The following is a 14744-nucleotide window of genomic DNA, read 5'->3' on the forward strand; positions in this document are numbered from 1 at the left end:
GAATAGGGCAATCGAGTTGAGGAAGAAGCGGATGAAGCCCTCCTATGTCAGCCAGTAGAAGTCCGTCGCTCTGCCACTACCGAGGAGCTTCTTTCGTTCGGCACACTTTATAATATTTAAAAATTTTCAAACTTTTAATATTCAAGTTAATTATTAATAGTAATTATTCCTCAACGAAGGCATTCCATATGGGTGAGAAAATTTTAAGCACGCACTTACACGGCCTGTTCCATGCCTTATCTTTTTGCTGAAGATGGGAATATCCGATGAAAATTACGGCAGATGATTTAGAAAATATAACCTTAAAAAATATAATCTTTTTATGTCTCAAAATTGACATAAATTTAAAATATATATAAAATAAATAAAATAAAATAATTAAATAAAATAATTTTTTTAATATTATATTTTTTAAAATATTTTTAAATATTTATATTTTCATCCAAAATATTTGATATCATTCGTGATATTTTTTATATTTTATTAAATTTTTAATCTATAAAAATATTATTTAAAAAAATAAATATATATTGTGCATCGTACGGAGTCTTAAGTTAGTTTTTTTATAATCTAACGTATCCAAGCAAACGGATCCTGGCAGTACTGGGCTGTCAAAAGACCCAAGTTGGGTTCAGCTCTCTCGGGTCGCGTAGGAAAATCCTGTAGAACTGGGGTTTCTGCATCTTTGGCGCGAAAGAAGAATTCACCTTCCCTCTCGCGAATCCACCGTCAGATGGCGTAATGGTGGCTTCAAGAACTGTGCAGGTGGATGAATAGGAGGGCGGGCAGTGCTTTACGGTCCGTGGGCACCGAGATCCGACGGTTACGGTTTTTTCTTCTCCTCCCATATATATATATATATATATATATATATATATATATATATATATATCCCAGAACCAGAAAACCTAGGTGCCGGGTAGGTTTCTTCTTCACTCCAAATCGAGAGAGCCGCAGGAGCGCTCCGCCACCGCCGCCGTCGTCATGGGTCGTATGCACAGCCGCGGGTATCCTCCCTTCTTCTTCTTCTACTTCTTCCAATTCCTCTACCTCGCAGTCTCCTCCTTTTTCGTTTATATCATCTCCCTGATCTCTTTGTTATTGGGTTGTAGAAAGGGTATCTCATCGTCGGCGTTGCCGTACAAGAGGACTCCTCCGAGCTGGCTCAAGATCTCGGTTCAGGACGTGAGCAAGCGCTCTGTTTCTCTCAATTTTTAGTTTTTTTTTTCTTTTTCTTTTCTTTTGTTGGTTTTGATTGGGTTTTGGATATGTTGGATCTTCTAGGTGGAAGAGAACATCTGCAAGTTTGCGAAGAAGGGGCTGACACCGTCGCAGATCGGTGTTATTCTCCGTGATTCTCATGGTATTGCCCAGGTGAAAAGCGTCACTGGGAGCAAGATTCTCAGGATTCTCAAGGCTCATGGTATTATGTTTTTGTTTTGTTGGGCTTTTGTTTGGATTTTTATGGTGTTTTTGGCATAAAGTTGTGATTTTTATGTTTGTGATTGGTAGGGCTCGCTCCGGAGATTCCGGAGGATTTGTACCATTTGATTAAGAAGGCGGTGGCGATCAGGAAGCACTTGGAGAGGAACAGAAAGGACAAGGATTCCAAGTTCAGACTGATCCTTGTGGAGAGCAGGATCCACCGCTTGGCTCGTTACTACAAGAGGACCAAGAAGCTCCCTCCCGTCTGGAAATAGTGAGTTCTTTCTCCGCTCTTCACTTCTTTTTTTTCCTTTAGGCGGTATTCTGTTTAGGTTGTATTGGTTTGCGAACAAATATTACGCCCGATTGCAATTGGTGTTGCGTGATATTGTATTATGTTTGGCTGGTTTGTGTGAAAAAGAGGAGGAATTTTTTGCTGCAACAACTTGATAAAATTGGTTTACTTTGCTTTCAATTTGCAAATTTAATTGTGATAAGAGTTGTGGTATTTGTTTACATAAATATATATGGGAGGTGATTGATCTGTGTTATTGGGTGTTCTGCATGGCAATGGATTTATAAAAGTGCATTTACAGTAGGATTACTTAGAAAGCAGAAGCATTAAGAAGTGCAGTAAACAAATGTGGTATTAACTCTGAGTCCAGGGATATGTGAAATCTAAGTGTCATGGTAAGGGGTGCATGATCTTTACTCTATAGAGTATTCTAAGCATTCTATTGATGTATCAATTCATGGGCATAATTAGTGTTTGAAGGATATAGTTTTGAATTCATGTGTTTTCAATCAAGAAAAAGTTACTATTGCATTTCAGGTTACTATTGCATTTCAGGATTCAAGCATGCTAGGAATTGAACATTGATATTGTGATAGCAAATCTTTATAAGCCTTTTATTGATAATGGTCTCCTAGTGCATGCTCGGATGCACTATATTTGTTATGAAGTTTCTTGATTTTAAACGTTGTGAGAATTACATGCTATGGTTCTATAATACTAGATGTTGATTTGTATCATATAATTTTATAAAAGCTCCTAAGTCATAAAATTTGTGTTTTGTCTCCTTATCATATTACATTTCTTTCTTTCTTTCTTTTTTTCCCCATTACCTATCATTTTCTTTTTGCGAAAGATCTCCTGAACAATTCCAATTTTTAAAATTTGAATTTTAAGTTCAGAAACCGATAATCATGATTTTTGGAATTAGAAGCTTCCAACATGCCCTTACTGGTATCTGTTTTTTAGTAAAATTCACCTATATTTATGTAAATATTGGTTCATTCCAATGATTGACAGTGTGACATTTGCACTGTCTCCTCTAGCATCTTGAATTGTGCCAAAGATAGAGACTGTTAAAAGAAAATAAAAAAGAAAGTGAAACAATGAAGATTTTACAAATGCACTTTAAATGCTGAGAATTCTATTATGTGTATTGCAGGAGTTAAGATGATTGATAACTTATTTTTATCCAGGAATTGGTGTGATGTTGTAAACTGATTTTGTGCATCTGTATAATTGGATTTTTCTTTATTTCTTTGCCAGCCATGGCCGATATTTGTTTTCTCACTTCCCATCTATTCACTTTGTTTAGATCTGTATTTGGATCCTAATCTGCTTAAAATACAAGCTGGATGATTTTTTATTTATTTTAAACCCTCTTTGGCATAAATAGTTGTGACATTTTTTGTTACTTGGTAGATGCTGTATTGTTGTTCTGTTGTTCCATTTGTGGGTTTGAAACAAATGCTGCATGGCTTTGTTTTGTTTTTTAAAACCTTTTTATGACTGGCTAGTGTTGTTTTTAATAATCGTGGGTTTGAAACAAATGCTGCATGGCTTTGTTTTGTTTTTTAAAACCTTTTTATGACTGGCTAATGTTGTTTTTAATAATCAAATAACAAGAGATTTTTTGTTCAAAATCAACTGGCCGACCTTACTTTATTTGTTGGTGTGTAACATGTTTATATTAATGTCTCCAGCCATCCTAAATCCTAATATTACATTAGCATCTTGTGATCAACCTGACATAAAATATCTTGATCCTTTCATTACTTTTTATCTGAGAAGAACCCTATTAAATCATAAGTCACTTAGTGTCTTGAAAAATTGGAGGGTAGAGGGTGCTTGTTGGGTTTATATTACATTTGTGCTAGATAGAGCTGGTTGCAGTGTAAGATTAGTTGGAAAGCTTGAGAGTTTTCTTTGATAAAGTGCCCCTTGTTAACCTTTTTTTTTTGTTTGTTTTAGTTGTTTTGACATCTTTTTCACACTAGCTATTTGCACTGGATGTGGGACTAGGATAAGAACAAAAGGTATGGGTGGGAAGAGGTTAACATATAATCAGATCTGATACTGATCTTGAATTATCTGTTCTATGGGTTGAGGCAAGTGAATTATGGATTTTGCAAGTTCTCATACACACACTCTTGAACTCAAATTTGGTGCAGTTTTCCATTGTGCTAGTTAGCTCGTCTTTTTGTGAGGCCTTGGCAAATTGTTGAAAGCCCGAGAATTGGCATTGGCCTCATGCACACTTTTAGCTCAGCTGGTCAAAACCTGACTCTCAATGGTAGAGGGTTCAAGCCTGTGTATCGTATGAAAAGAAAAAACTCTGATGCAACATAAAATTTTGTCGGAACTTTGAGACAGCTATTGATCCATCATGAATCATGTGCAAGCATGCCTTCATTTATATGGATTTATATGTCCAACATGCATGCATGCTTTTGCATCATATAGATATATGAACTTGTGGCAACATTATTAGATATATATCTTTTGCATTATATAGAAATGTAGCTATATTGAGTTTTGAAATTTGATATGGTAGACACCTTGTCTGAGATTTGAGATGCCATGTTTACATGTACAGCTGGACCATGTTATGATTTTGTAGTTTAAATACATTGGAAGCAAGTTTTCTCAATTTGTTGCAGTCCATCTTTCATAATGTTTTAGTTAATGGCTTTGAGATGACAGGACTTAATTACCAAATTTTCTTGTCCTTTTCCAAACATGAACATTTAGCTGTTTCTGGCTTTCTGTGTATGTTTGTTATGGACTTGATTATAATAAATATGTGATCGCCCATTAGCATTTTGTGACATCATACCCACTCATATCATATGTATCATCGCTTGCTGCTGGTGGCGTTCTTAACACCTGCTGGTTTGCTTTCTTGCAGCGAATCTACCACCGCCAGCACTCTTGTGGCTTAGGTTTTAATCTCCGCAGGCTGATGGATGCCTATAATGCGGTTGATTTACCTCTGGATGCTGTATCAGAATGGAGAGTTCCCTTGTTAGTGAACAAAATTTGTGCCTTTGTTTCTTTTCACGAAAACAGGACAGCCCTTTGGATGCTTCGATTTTTTTTTTTAGCTGACATTTAGTTGCCCTCATTTTTGTTTTCAATTAGCGTAAGTAATGTGTTCTTGTCAGATGAGCAATGGTTGGACATTTAATTATTTTTTAAGGATATCTGATGCTTGCTATGGGATAAAAAACAAGGGTTCATGTTGTGTTCAGCTACTTGTGTTATAGCCATAAGTGAGCCCAGAGTGTGTGGAACTCATCCAAATCCAAACCCCATACTCAGTAACAGGCACTACCATTTGGTTCAGTTTAAGGTTCGGCATCTCGATCGTGACCCATACTTCTGTCATTCTGTTACAGTGTAGGTACATCCAGCATGGAGGCCAGTTCGGCAATATTCATATGGTACATTTTCCATACTATATATCAGTTGGTATGGTTGGTATGTGTTAGTATTGATTGGTGTGGTAAATATAGGTTCAGTCAATTGAGTTGGTATGTTTTAGGAGATTGGGTTCTGTGGATATTATCTTCAAATGCATTTAACTAGGAAAATCTGAATGTACTAATTATTTAGGCTTCCTATTGTATATAAATCTGCTCCCACCTGAGAACAGCAGGGTTATTATTTACTGGACTTCAAAAATGGTGGTGTGTGAATGGTTGTATGAGTTTCTATTACTGCTTTGCCAACTGGGTGTTAAAACCATAGTCAAGTAGATCCAGTGTCCAAGCCTGCCCCTCACAGGTATATTGCTACAAGGCGCATGGCGCTGGATTCGGAGTTTGGAGATTTAAACTCGTCTTAGGACTATCATCCCACCTTGTGTAGCTGAAGATGGCATGTTATGCATTGAAAGTTAAGCAGTATGATGTATTATGTGGCGTTACGAAATTTATTTAGAGTACATTTGGTTATATTTTTTGATTTTTAATTTTTAAAAAATATTTTTTATTTTTTTAAATTTTTATTATTAAATAAAAATAAAAAAATAAAAAATATATTTGATAATTATGTTGTTACAAAGCAAAAAGCAACGTTTGGGGGCAACAGATGAAGAGCTTGATGAGAGAGAAAGATTTAGAAAGAGAGAGAAGGAGGTAGGGAGGTGAAGAGTTTGACGAGGAAGAAGGGTTTGGATTCTTTACTTTTTGATACAGTGGAAGGGAAAAAAATAAAAAAAAATTTTGAAAAATAAAATTTTTTTATTTTATATATAAAATAATTATTTTTATTTTTTATTTTTTCATAATATCATCAAATATTATTTTTTGATTTTTATTTTTTAAATATTAAAAAATAAAAAAAATATTTTTTTTAATAATTAATCAAATACATCCTTAATTAATAGGGTATGGATATGGTAATTACGACATTCCTGGATGTCTGAGGAAGAAAAGAAGCTTAACAAAGTTCAAGAGAGAACTAGCCAAGTTGGGTAAAAGCCCGTTGGTTAGGGTTTTTCAAATATATGTATGTATCCATGTAAATTTACTGTTTTGGCATATATTTTCATAAATTTTTTTTTTTTTTCATATCTAACCTCCAATCAACATGCCATCTCTTGAAGCAACAAGCTATTTAAAATAGAAATAATTGAAATATGCTTAATAAGGATAGAGATGATATATAAATGGTATGTATGCAGTTTGTAAATATTTATATGCAAGTTTGTTGATTGAATGCTGCTTAAACCAATATCGTAGAACAGTTTGTGGCTTCGGTGGTAAACATATAATGGGAAATAATTTACGAAGATGTATATGAAAAATGAATTTATGATGTTACAGTGTAAATTCAAATATTAAAATAGTAATCTTTTATTCCAAGTGTTGTAATATGGTACCATGTAAGTCTACCACCCTATGCAAATTATAGGGTTTTCAACATCAAAAACCATGTTATGTAAGTAACCCTAATCCTATTTGATCTGGTGTGAAATGAACTTTTAATCTGATGATTGACTCGATTCCATGCTTGTAAGTCTATAATCCAGCCTATTCCCATTTTAGATAGAATAAAGTTACTAATTCTTTTATTCCGATTAGTAAACTGATGACACTATGCAAAAGTTTATTTGTCATCAATTTCAAACTTACCTAAATATTTGCCATTGTTGAACAAAGCAATATTATTGCCATTAAGGTGGCATCCTAGCAGAACGGACCTTTATTTTCAACGACGTGATCCAGATTCGAGTCACGGCGGATATCGGGCTTTGCTTAAAAAATAGGATGCAAATAAAATGACATCTGATCTGTTGGTCCTCGATGGTAGTAGGATGATGTACTCACCTGTTGGATTCCTTCATATGGTGGAGAGGAGGCCGCCTATTCATCTAAACTCGATCCTGAATCGAACATTCTTTAATGTGGGTTGGAACACAATGGTCACGTCCAGGAGAGGTAGATGCACCGGGTCGCCCCCCTTTAACTCCTTTTTTTTAGCAAAAAAAAAAAAAGCAACATTAAGGGTATATTTGTTTTTTTAATTTTTTTAGTTAAGGTGGAGTGGTGGTGGATCCTAAAATGGAAATGGATGGCTCCCATTATAGTTATTTGGTTGGGATGAAGTCCTATTCCTATTTTAATTCTAGGAGAGAATGATAATGCCCTAAACTAGCAAAATCTAATATCTATTTTCTTATAATATTTAGATTTCATTTCGATCTCAATTTTGATTCCAATCGTAAATCAAATATATTGAAAGATATGATAATTCTGATTTACATTTCAATCTATTTCGATTTTAATTCGAATCACAAACTAAATACATTTTTAGAGCATGTATTCTGGATAATGCTTTGGACATTAGGGTGCTATTTCTCTGGTAAACGGCAATTGTTATAGGAGATGGGATCAGCACCAAGCTGCCTATCCATGCATTCTCAAGTGCCCAATAGCAACAATTGATAGTTTTATCTCTAACCAAAAGGATTGAGATCAATGCTTACTTGATGATAACAATATCGACGTACGCATCACATGGTTGCAGTATATGGAAATAAGAGATGGAGATTACCTTCCATTATCTATTTTGCATTTATGAATTTTATTTTTAACAGTGAGAAATATAATCTATCAAATAGTCTAACATGTCTCCCACAATTTCCCACAGTGCAGGTCTAATGGTTCATGAGCTTTCCGTATATATGTCTTGCTTTTTGTTTTGTACTTTTTGCTCGGATGCTTTATATTTACTAAAATGTTCGAGCTTATTTTCTACCAAAAGGATCCAATTACAGGCACCATAGTTAACTCTAGAATGACCCTAACTGACCCATACTATAATATACTACCGACAAATATCTTAAAACGACCACTGTGCAATCTAACGGTGGATTCGTACAAAGGAAGATAAATCCTTCTTTGGTGAGAAAGATACAACCTCCATCCTTCTGAGACATGCAATGCACAAACACACAAACTCAGGGTGGGGTTTGCGGATTTAGATATATATTTGATCCATTGAAGGCTTAATTAAATGTTTACCACAAAAAAAAAAAAAAACTTAATTAAACAAATTTAGATGTCCAATGAGAAGATGACATGACAGGAGCAATTAAACGGCTGCATTTCCCAAACAAAGAAAAGGCGACGCATCCAATAGTATTTCCAATATAACCCGCAGTACCCAGATAAACGACAGCATTGGGTTGCAAATACCGACACATTTTGCCCAACTTAACAGAAACTCCATTCTTCAATAAACAAAACCAAATTAAGTAATGCTCGCATCTTTTGAACCACCAAATGCGTTGTTTTATATTATTTCCTGCACTACCTCTTTGATTAGGCCTATCATCTGATCTTGTCCAAGTTATCGGATGGAAAAGCCCCAACAACTCGTCATGGACAAAAAGGAGAGCGCCCTGCCGTCCAAACCAAGTGGTAAGAGAGAAGAGCAGGCCCAGAGTGTGCGTACACCGGATAGAGATGCTGATCTCCTTCTCCTTTGTTTACATCAATCATAATAATATTAAAATCCTGCATTGGGTGTTGTGGCTCAAAATAACTTGTTTCGATTTACAAAATCACATCTTGCTCTTCCTCCACCTCCTGGAATCTTTTCTTTCTTTTTTGTTTTTTGGTAGAAACGTGGAATCTTTTCTTCCTCCACGGGTCCAAGCAGAGAGGTAGGGCTAAGATTTTTTTAAATTAAAAAAGGGACAGGTGGGTGGGAAAAATACTCTCCATCTTCCGATTCTCCTTTTCGGTGATGGTTGGTGGCCAATTGAAATTACCATCATGATCTAAGATCACCAATAATCCTAATTCTATGACGATCTGATCTTCAATGATTTAAAATCACTGCATTTGATTGAATATGATGCACTAATTCAAAATCTTAGATATCCATAAATAATCCATGTGATATTCCACAGCAATCCAAGATCATTAAACACATAATATTAAAATTATTTTTGATATATTTCATAAAAATATATTTATTAATCATATAAAATATATTAAATAAAAATTAATATATTTATTAATATATTAATTATTAATATATATTTTATAAAAATATATTTATTAGTCTCATAAATTATTAATATTATAAAAATGTATTAATTGTTAGTATAGATTTAATATTTTTATTTATACTAATGATATATTATTTATTAATATAAATATTTATTTTGATTAAAAAATAAGATAAATAGAAATAATATATTAAATATTTTTATTATATAAATATAAAGTGCAATAAGATATTTTTATTATAATTTAAAATTATTACTGAATCATAATATGGCAATAATATAATTAATAATATATTATAATATAATATATATTATAAATATAATAATATAATATCATATACATCATATTGATATAATATATTAACGATATATTGATATATCAATATATTTTATTAGACTGAGAAATATTTTGACTCTTAATTGTAACCTAAGATCATTGTCCGAGGATGATATTAGATTTCCAACCTCAAGAATGAATAATTAAATTGGACGGTGACTCAAAGAATAGGAGTAATTTGAGATTACTGCCATATAGAATCATGATAGTATAACTAAATGCGATAATCTCATCACCTCCATCTACATCACTATTGACCTTGAATTGATTACCACATAATAAACGTCCTCTTAGTTTATATTTTTTAGTCTTTCATATTTATGTCTCACTTTTATTTTATATTTTCCACTAGGATGTTCTAACCAAAATTGCTACTAAAATTTTATATTTTTTACATGAAAATATTCTAGCAAAAATTTTTTCTTCAGGGTATCAGAAAAATGGCAGCACATTAGGGTCAACCGAAACAACCTTCTCTCTCCATGTTCCTTTCCTGAATGCAAAATGATCATCAACCTGAATACCAGTTAAAGTATTTTAATGACAAACAGCAAAAACTTTGCCATTATCTAGCCTCCATAAACTCCACCAAATGCTGGTTTATCTCCTAGATATGGACATGATCACCATGCATTGTTCTCTCCAAGTTCTCCTCATCATAATTTTTTATTAGTACCATCTGCCTTTTTATTCTGGCAACGGGTCCTTGGTTTGGCTGTAAAGACACCCCCCTCCATCTTCCACGTTTCGGTAGTCTTCAATACTTCCCCTTTGCCTCAACAAACTTAACAAAAAATAAACCTAATTTCAATACATAATCATAAAAAGTATCAGCAGAAAAGGGTCCAAATAGGCTTTCTTGTGAGGTTCCCTGTACAGAAATTTATTAGCTGCAGACGAATGTAACATTAAAATTTTGCAACATTAAGCAGTAACTAGTAATAACAACAAGCACTGGATGCCTCCATCACTGACCAAGGGGTTAACCAGTAACTAGCAATAACATCAGACACCGGATGCCTGCCTGACTGACCCAGGGGATAAACAGTAACTAGCAATAACATCAGGCATTGGATGCCTCCATCTGGGAGCTGCAAGATTGGTCTGACCAGGAAAATGTCCCAAGGAGCTCTACTAAAATTGGCTTTCTTGTTTCCACCTTTCTAGTGGTTTCTTTCTCAGGACAAACCCTCTAAAGCTAGAAATTTCTTCATGTCTCGTTTTGCTATTTCCTATATAATGGTTCCATTGTGATCAATCGGCATGAAAAATAGAACCAACAAACAGCTACAAGTTGAACATACGCTTGATACCTTGGAACAATATCTTTCAATGACCCCGCACTATAAGCATCAAAGTGTGTTTGTATGGTTGAGCTTGATGTCATATATATATGGAGATGGAGACTTTCTTCAAAAGGAGCAGAAAGCAATTGTTACTTGGTAAGAAAGAAAAAAAGGCATAAAACCGAAAGGATAGCAAAAGAGGACATCAAGAATCTGTTGAGGAAAAAAGGACGAAAAATTTCCATGAAAATTCACATAAACACGGGAAGAAAGCAGGTTGCAACAAGTTGAATGTGGGAACGGAAGGCATGGGATCTTTTATTTGCATTTACAGATTAATAACACGTGAAAGGACAAACACATAACTATTAAACAAAAAATTGAAGATGATCACATTTAGATTACTAAGGATTCATGGGCATGTTGTTAAAAATACCCACTGTCAACATACTATAAGACACATCAACAACTCATTCACTAATTTTTTTTTTTCTTTTCCAAATGACCATATTAGAGGTGATGTATCTTCAAAATTACTAAACCAAATAAACAAGGCTTGTCCTATTGTTAGTGGTTCAGCTTTATATTTCAAGGTATGACCATCAAATTTTTTTGTTCCAGAGTGCTAACTGCCAAATTCCTAAGAAGGCTACTCTTTCAGAGAGCGAAGGGTCTTCCCTGAATCCTAAAAGGTAGGTAGATAATTTATGCATATTTTTGCTTGATAAAAGAAAAAAGTTTGGTGTTCTTAGGCATTCTTACATAGATAAGACTGTCCGCTACGTAAAATAGCAACAATGAAGAACTCTGGAAAAACATTTACTGCTATGAAAAAAATATCATATTCATCGCTCCATCTATCTTTATAATGAGTTTTATTCTAAGTGTTGATTTTTCTTCTTCTTCTTCTTTTTTTTTTTGTTTTGATATCTCCACTTCCATTAAAACTCATGCAAGTGCAATTCATCTTGTCATGGTATATTTTCATTCAGGCACTGGATTTAATTGATCTGATGGCAAGAATATAAGGTTATTGAAGAAGAGTTTACAGGTAATTTGTTCCATTTAATGTGGTGCTTGGAGGTTGATCTCGTATGCAAAATTAATATTTTCCAATTTCAAATAACAAGATCATATTTCCATTTCATGGTTTCTTGAACTGGTAACATGAAATTTGTACCCAAGATGGGTAAGTATGACATCAAGTACATGACCCCATTTCAAATGGAACATACCTGGTTTTGTCAAGGCAAGAAATTAGCCAGGTTACATCTGAAACAAATCCCAAACCTAACAAATGCCTGATAATGTATTTATTTCATTTTACCATACTATAATTTGCCAACATTCCCTTCATTAGTAATTGACATCCATTTCTCCATTACTTGCAATCAATAAACCAAAAACAACACAAAACAGACTTTAGATTTCTTCACCAGAATAGTCTTGGTAACAAAATTCATAAAAAAATTCTCATTTTAATGAACTACATAAACTAGCAATCCAGAAGCTAAACTTCAAAGAGATTCAAACTTTTCGGGTCCAAGCATCCATCATTGCAATCAAACACCCAAACACCACAAAGATCACACAGAATGCCCACAAAGAAATTAAAAACCATCAGATCCCCAAGACCTAATAAATCCTAATCCATCAAAGAAAGTAAAAACCATCAGATCCCCAAGACCTAATAAATCCTAATCCATCAAATCTAGGCGAGACGAGGAACGGGGAAAAGAGAAAAGTTACCCAGTGATAGGATCAGATCGGATCCCAGGGTTAGATCGTTCATGACTACTTGGCAACCATGCGGGGGATGAATTCCTCGTAGTGGATGGTACCGTCGGGGGCGACGCCGAGCTCACGGATCCACTCGTCGAACTCGGCAGGGTCGAGCTTCTCGCCGATGGAGATGAGGACGTGGCGAAGATCGGCGACGGCGACGGCGCCGGTGGCGTTCTTGTCGAGGACGCGGAAGGCGTCGCGGAGATGGGCGTCGAAGGGCTCGGGGCGGAGGTGCGCGCGCATGAGGTCGAGGAAGCGGGGGAAGTCGAAGGGGGTGGTCAGGTTCTCCGCCGCCGCGATCTCCTTGAGCTGGGCCTGGGTGGGGTTACCGCCGAGGGAGCGCATCAGGATCCCCAGCTCCGACGCCGCGATCCGGCCGTCGCCGTCGGTGTCGAAGAGGGAGAACGCCTCCCGCATCGACGCCACCTGCTCCTCCGTCAGCTCCCTCCCCATGACGCCCTTCACCGTCTCTCTCCTTCTCTCTCTCTCTCTCTCTCTCTCGCCGCTCTTAATTTGTTTTTTATTTTCTTTTTATGATGGGAGAGAATTTTAAAGAAACGGGAGGACGAAGAATGGAGGTTTAATGGGCACGGCCAAGCAATCCCGTCACTTGCCGTCGCTGAAACTGCTAGCAATATACACGTGGACTTTGGAAGGCGCGCTTTCTGCGGGAAGCTTTAGGAAAAATATATTTTCCAAACATACTGGTTTTGGTTTTGAGTCCGCATGCTGCGCATGGTTCTAAGCCATATAATAAATTATTTTTTAAAAAAATTATATATAAATAATAAAATAATATTTATATAAATTTTTAATATTTATTTATATTTTTAATTATATATATATTGTAAAAAAATAATAATATTAAATTTTAAAAATATTATTTAAATATAAATTTTAATAACATCATGTTTTAATTCAATACTCGAAGAATTAAGAATTATTAAAGAGTATAGCCTAAAAATTTAGTATATTGTAGGTTATTTTTTATCTAAATAATATTTATAGATGATAATATACTGTTTATGTAGACAATCTAAATGATTAATCCATCCTCTCTCAATTTCTATTTATATATATATATATATATATATATATATATATATATATTAGATTTGAAATTATATCAATTTATTTTAATTTTAAATAAATAAATAATAAATTATGTAAATGTAGTTTAATATTTTAAATTTTTTATTTAAAAAAATTAATCATATCATTTAATTAAAATTAAAATAAGAATCATACTAAAAATATCCCGATGCTGCTGAATTTTGTGATGGAAAAGGCTTAGAGTTTCGCGACACTCTCACAATTACAAGAACCACATTCGGTTATAACAAATATAAAATAATATTCAAATAAAATATAATTTATCAAATAAATTCTAAATAACTTTATAAAAATTTCATGTTAGTACAGAATTTCCAATTTTGTTTGGATTAAAAATATGCTACAAAAAAACAAAAAATATATTATAGCAAATAAATCTTGAACTAACTTCATGATATTGCACAGTATCCAAACTTTGATTTTCTTTTTTAAATAAAAAACTTATCCTATGCCCTCTTTAGATGCCATGTGGCATTTGCACAAGCATTATAATTAATTTATTTAAAAATAAATGGTAATGGAGATATGCCCACATCATAATGCAACTTAGCAAAAAGTTGCCTGTTATGAGCCAAGTCCTGTGAGTTATTCCATGTCAAGCCAATTTATTGAATTGTATTATGTTGATTCTATTGGGTTTTTGGTTGGATGAAGAGGGGAATTATAGTGGGCTTGGTGTCTGATAATTAATAATTATTTTTTTAAACATGGTACGAGTGCGACGTCTCTCTACCGTACGTTATCTCCGTAGCTATTAGTTACTGCAGCGCGTCAGGTTGACGGCGATACCTCCGTTTGGCCTCCGTTGCGTGCTTGCTTCGATACCGTGCAAAGTGTGAGAAATTTTGGTCTTAAAAAGTGTATTTTTTTTTTCTTTTTTCATTTAGTGTTTCTATTTAGCTTTTTCTTAGGTTATATTATATAATGCTTGCCCGTTTATTGATGTTGTTTTGTGTTTGCTGGCCATTGGCTTGCACCGTC

At 34.4% G+C, this 14744-nt stretch overlaps 2 protein-coding genes across 2 annotated transcripts; one reads left to right on the forward strand and one right to left on the reverse strand.

Moving 5' to 3' along the window:
• Window positions 1–892: 892 nt before the first annotated feature.
• LOC105054775 (small ribosomal subunit protein uS15) lies at window positions 893–4920 on the forward strand. The gene is made up of 5 exons (XM_010936365.4): window positions 893–1007; window positions 1113–1185; window positions 1285–1423; window positions 1513–1699; window positions 4626–4920. The coding sequence occupies exons 1-5, from the start codon at window positions 985–987 to the stop codon at window positions 4657–4659; spliced, it is 456 nt and encodes a 151-aa protein (XP_010934667.1). The 5' UTR covers window positions 893–984; the 3' UTR covers window positions 4660–4920.
• A 7340-nt stretch (window positions 4921–12260) lies between these two features.
• Window positions 12261–13198, reverse strand: LOC105054776 (probable calcium-binding protein CML7). Its single transcript, XM_010936366.4, has one exon. The coding sequence runs from the start codon at window positions 13101–13103 to the stop codon at window positions 12660–12662; it is 444 nt and encodes a 147-aa protein (XP_010934668.1). The 5' UTR covers window positions 13104–13198; the 3' UTR covers window positions 12261–12659.
• Between the last annotated feature and the right edge of the window lie 1546 nt (window positions 13199–14744).

Source organism: Elaeis guineensis, chromosome 12, assembly GCF_000442705.2.
Source record: "Elaeis guineensis isolate ETL-2024a chromosome 12, EG11, whole genome shotgun sequence".
Taxonomy (NCBI): Eukaryota; Viridiplantae; Streptophyta; class Magnoliopsida; order Arecales; family Arecaceae; genus Elaeis; species Elaeis guineensis.

Bases quoted from the DNA above. Each gene is read 5' to 3' on its own strand.
- LOC105054775 (XM_010936365.4), top strand. From the start codon at position 985: ATGGGTCGTATGCACAGCCGCGG. The intron at 1,008-1,112 runs GTATCCTCCCTT...ATTGGGTTGTAG, and splicing joins GGTCGTATGCACAGCCGCGG to AAAGGGTATCTCATCGTCGG. The intron at 1,700-4,625 runs GTGAGTTCTTTC...GCTTTCTTGCAG, and splicing joins CTCCCTCCCGTCTGGAAATA to CGAATCTACCACCGCCAGCA.
- LOC105054776 (XM_010936366.4), bottom strand. From the start codon at position 13,103: ATGGGGAGGGAGCTGACGGAGGAGCAGGTGGCGTCGATGCGGGAGGCG.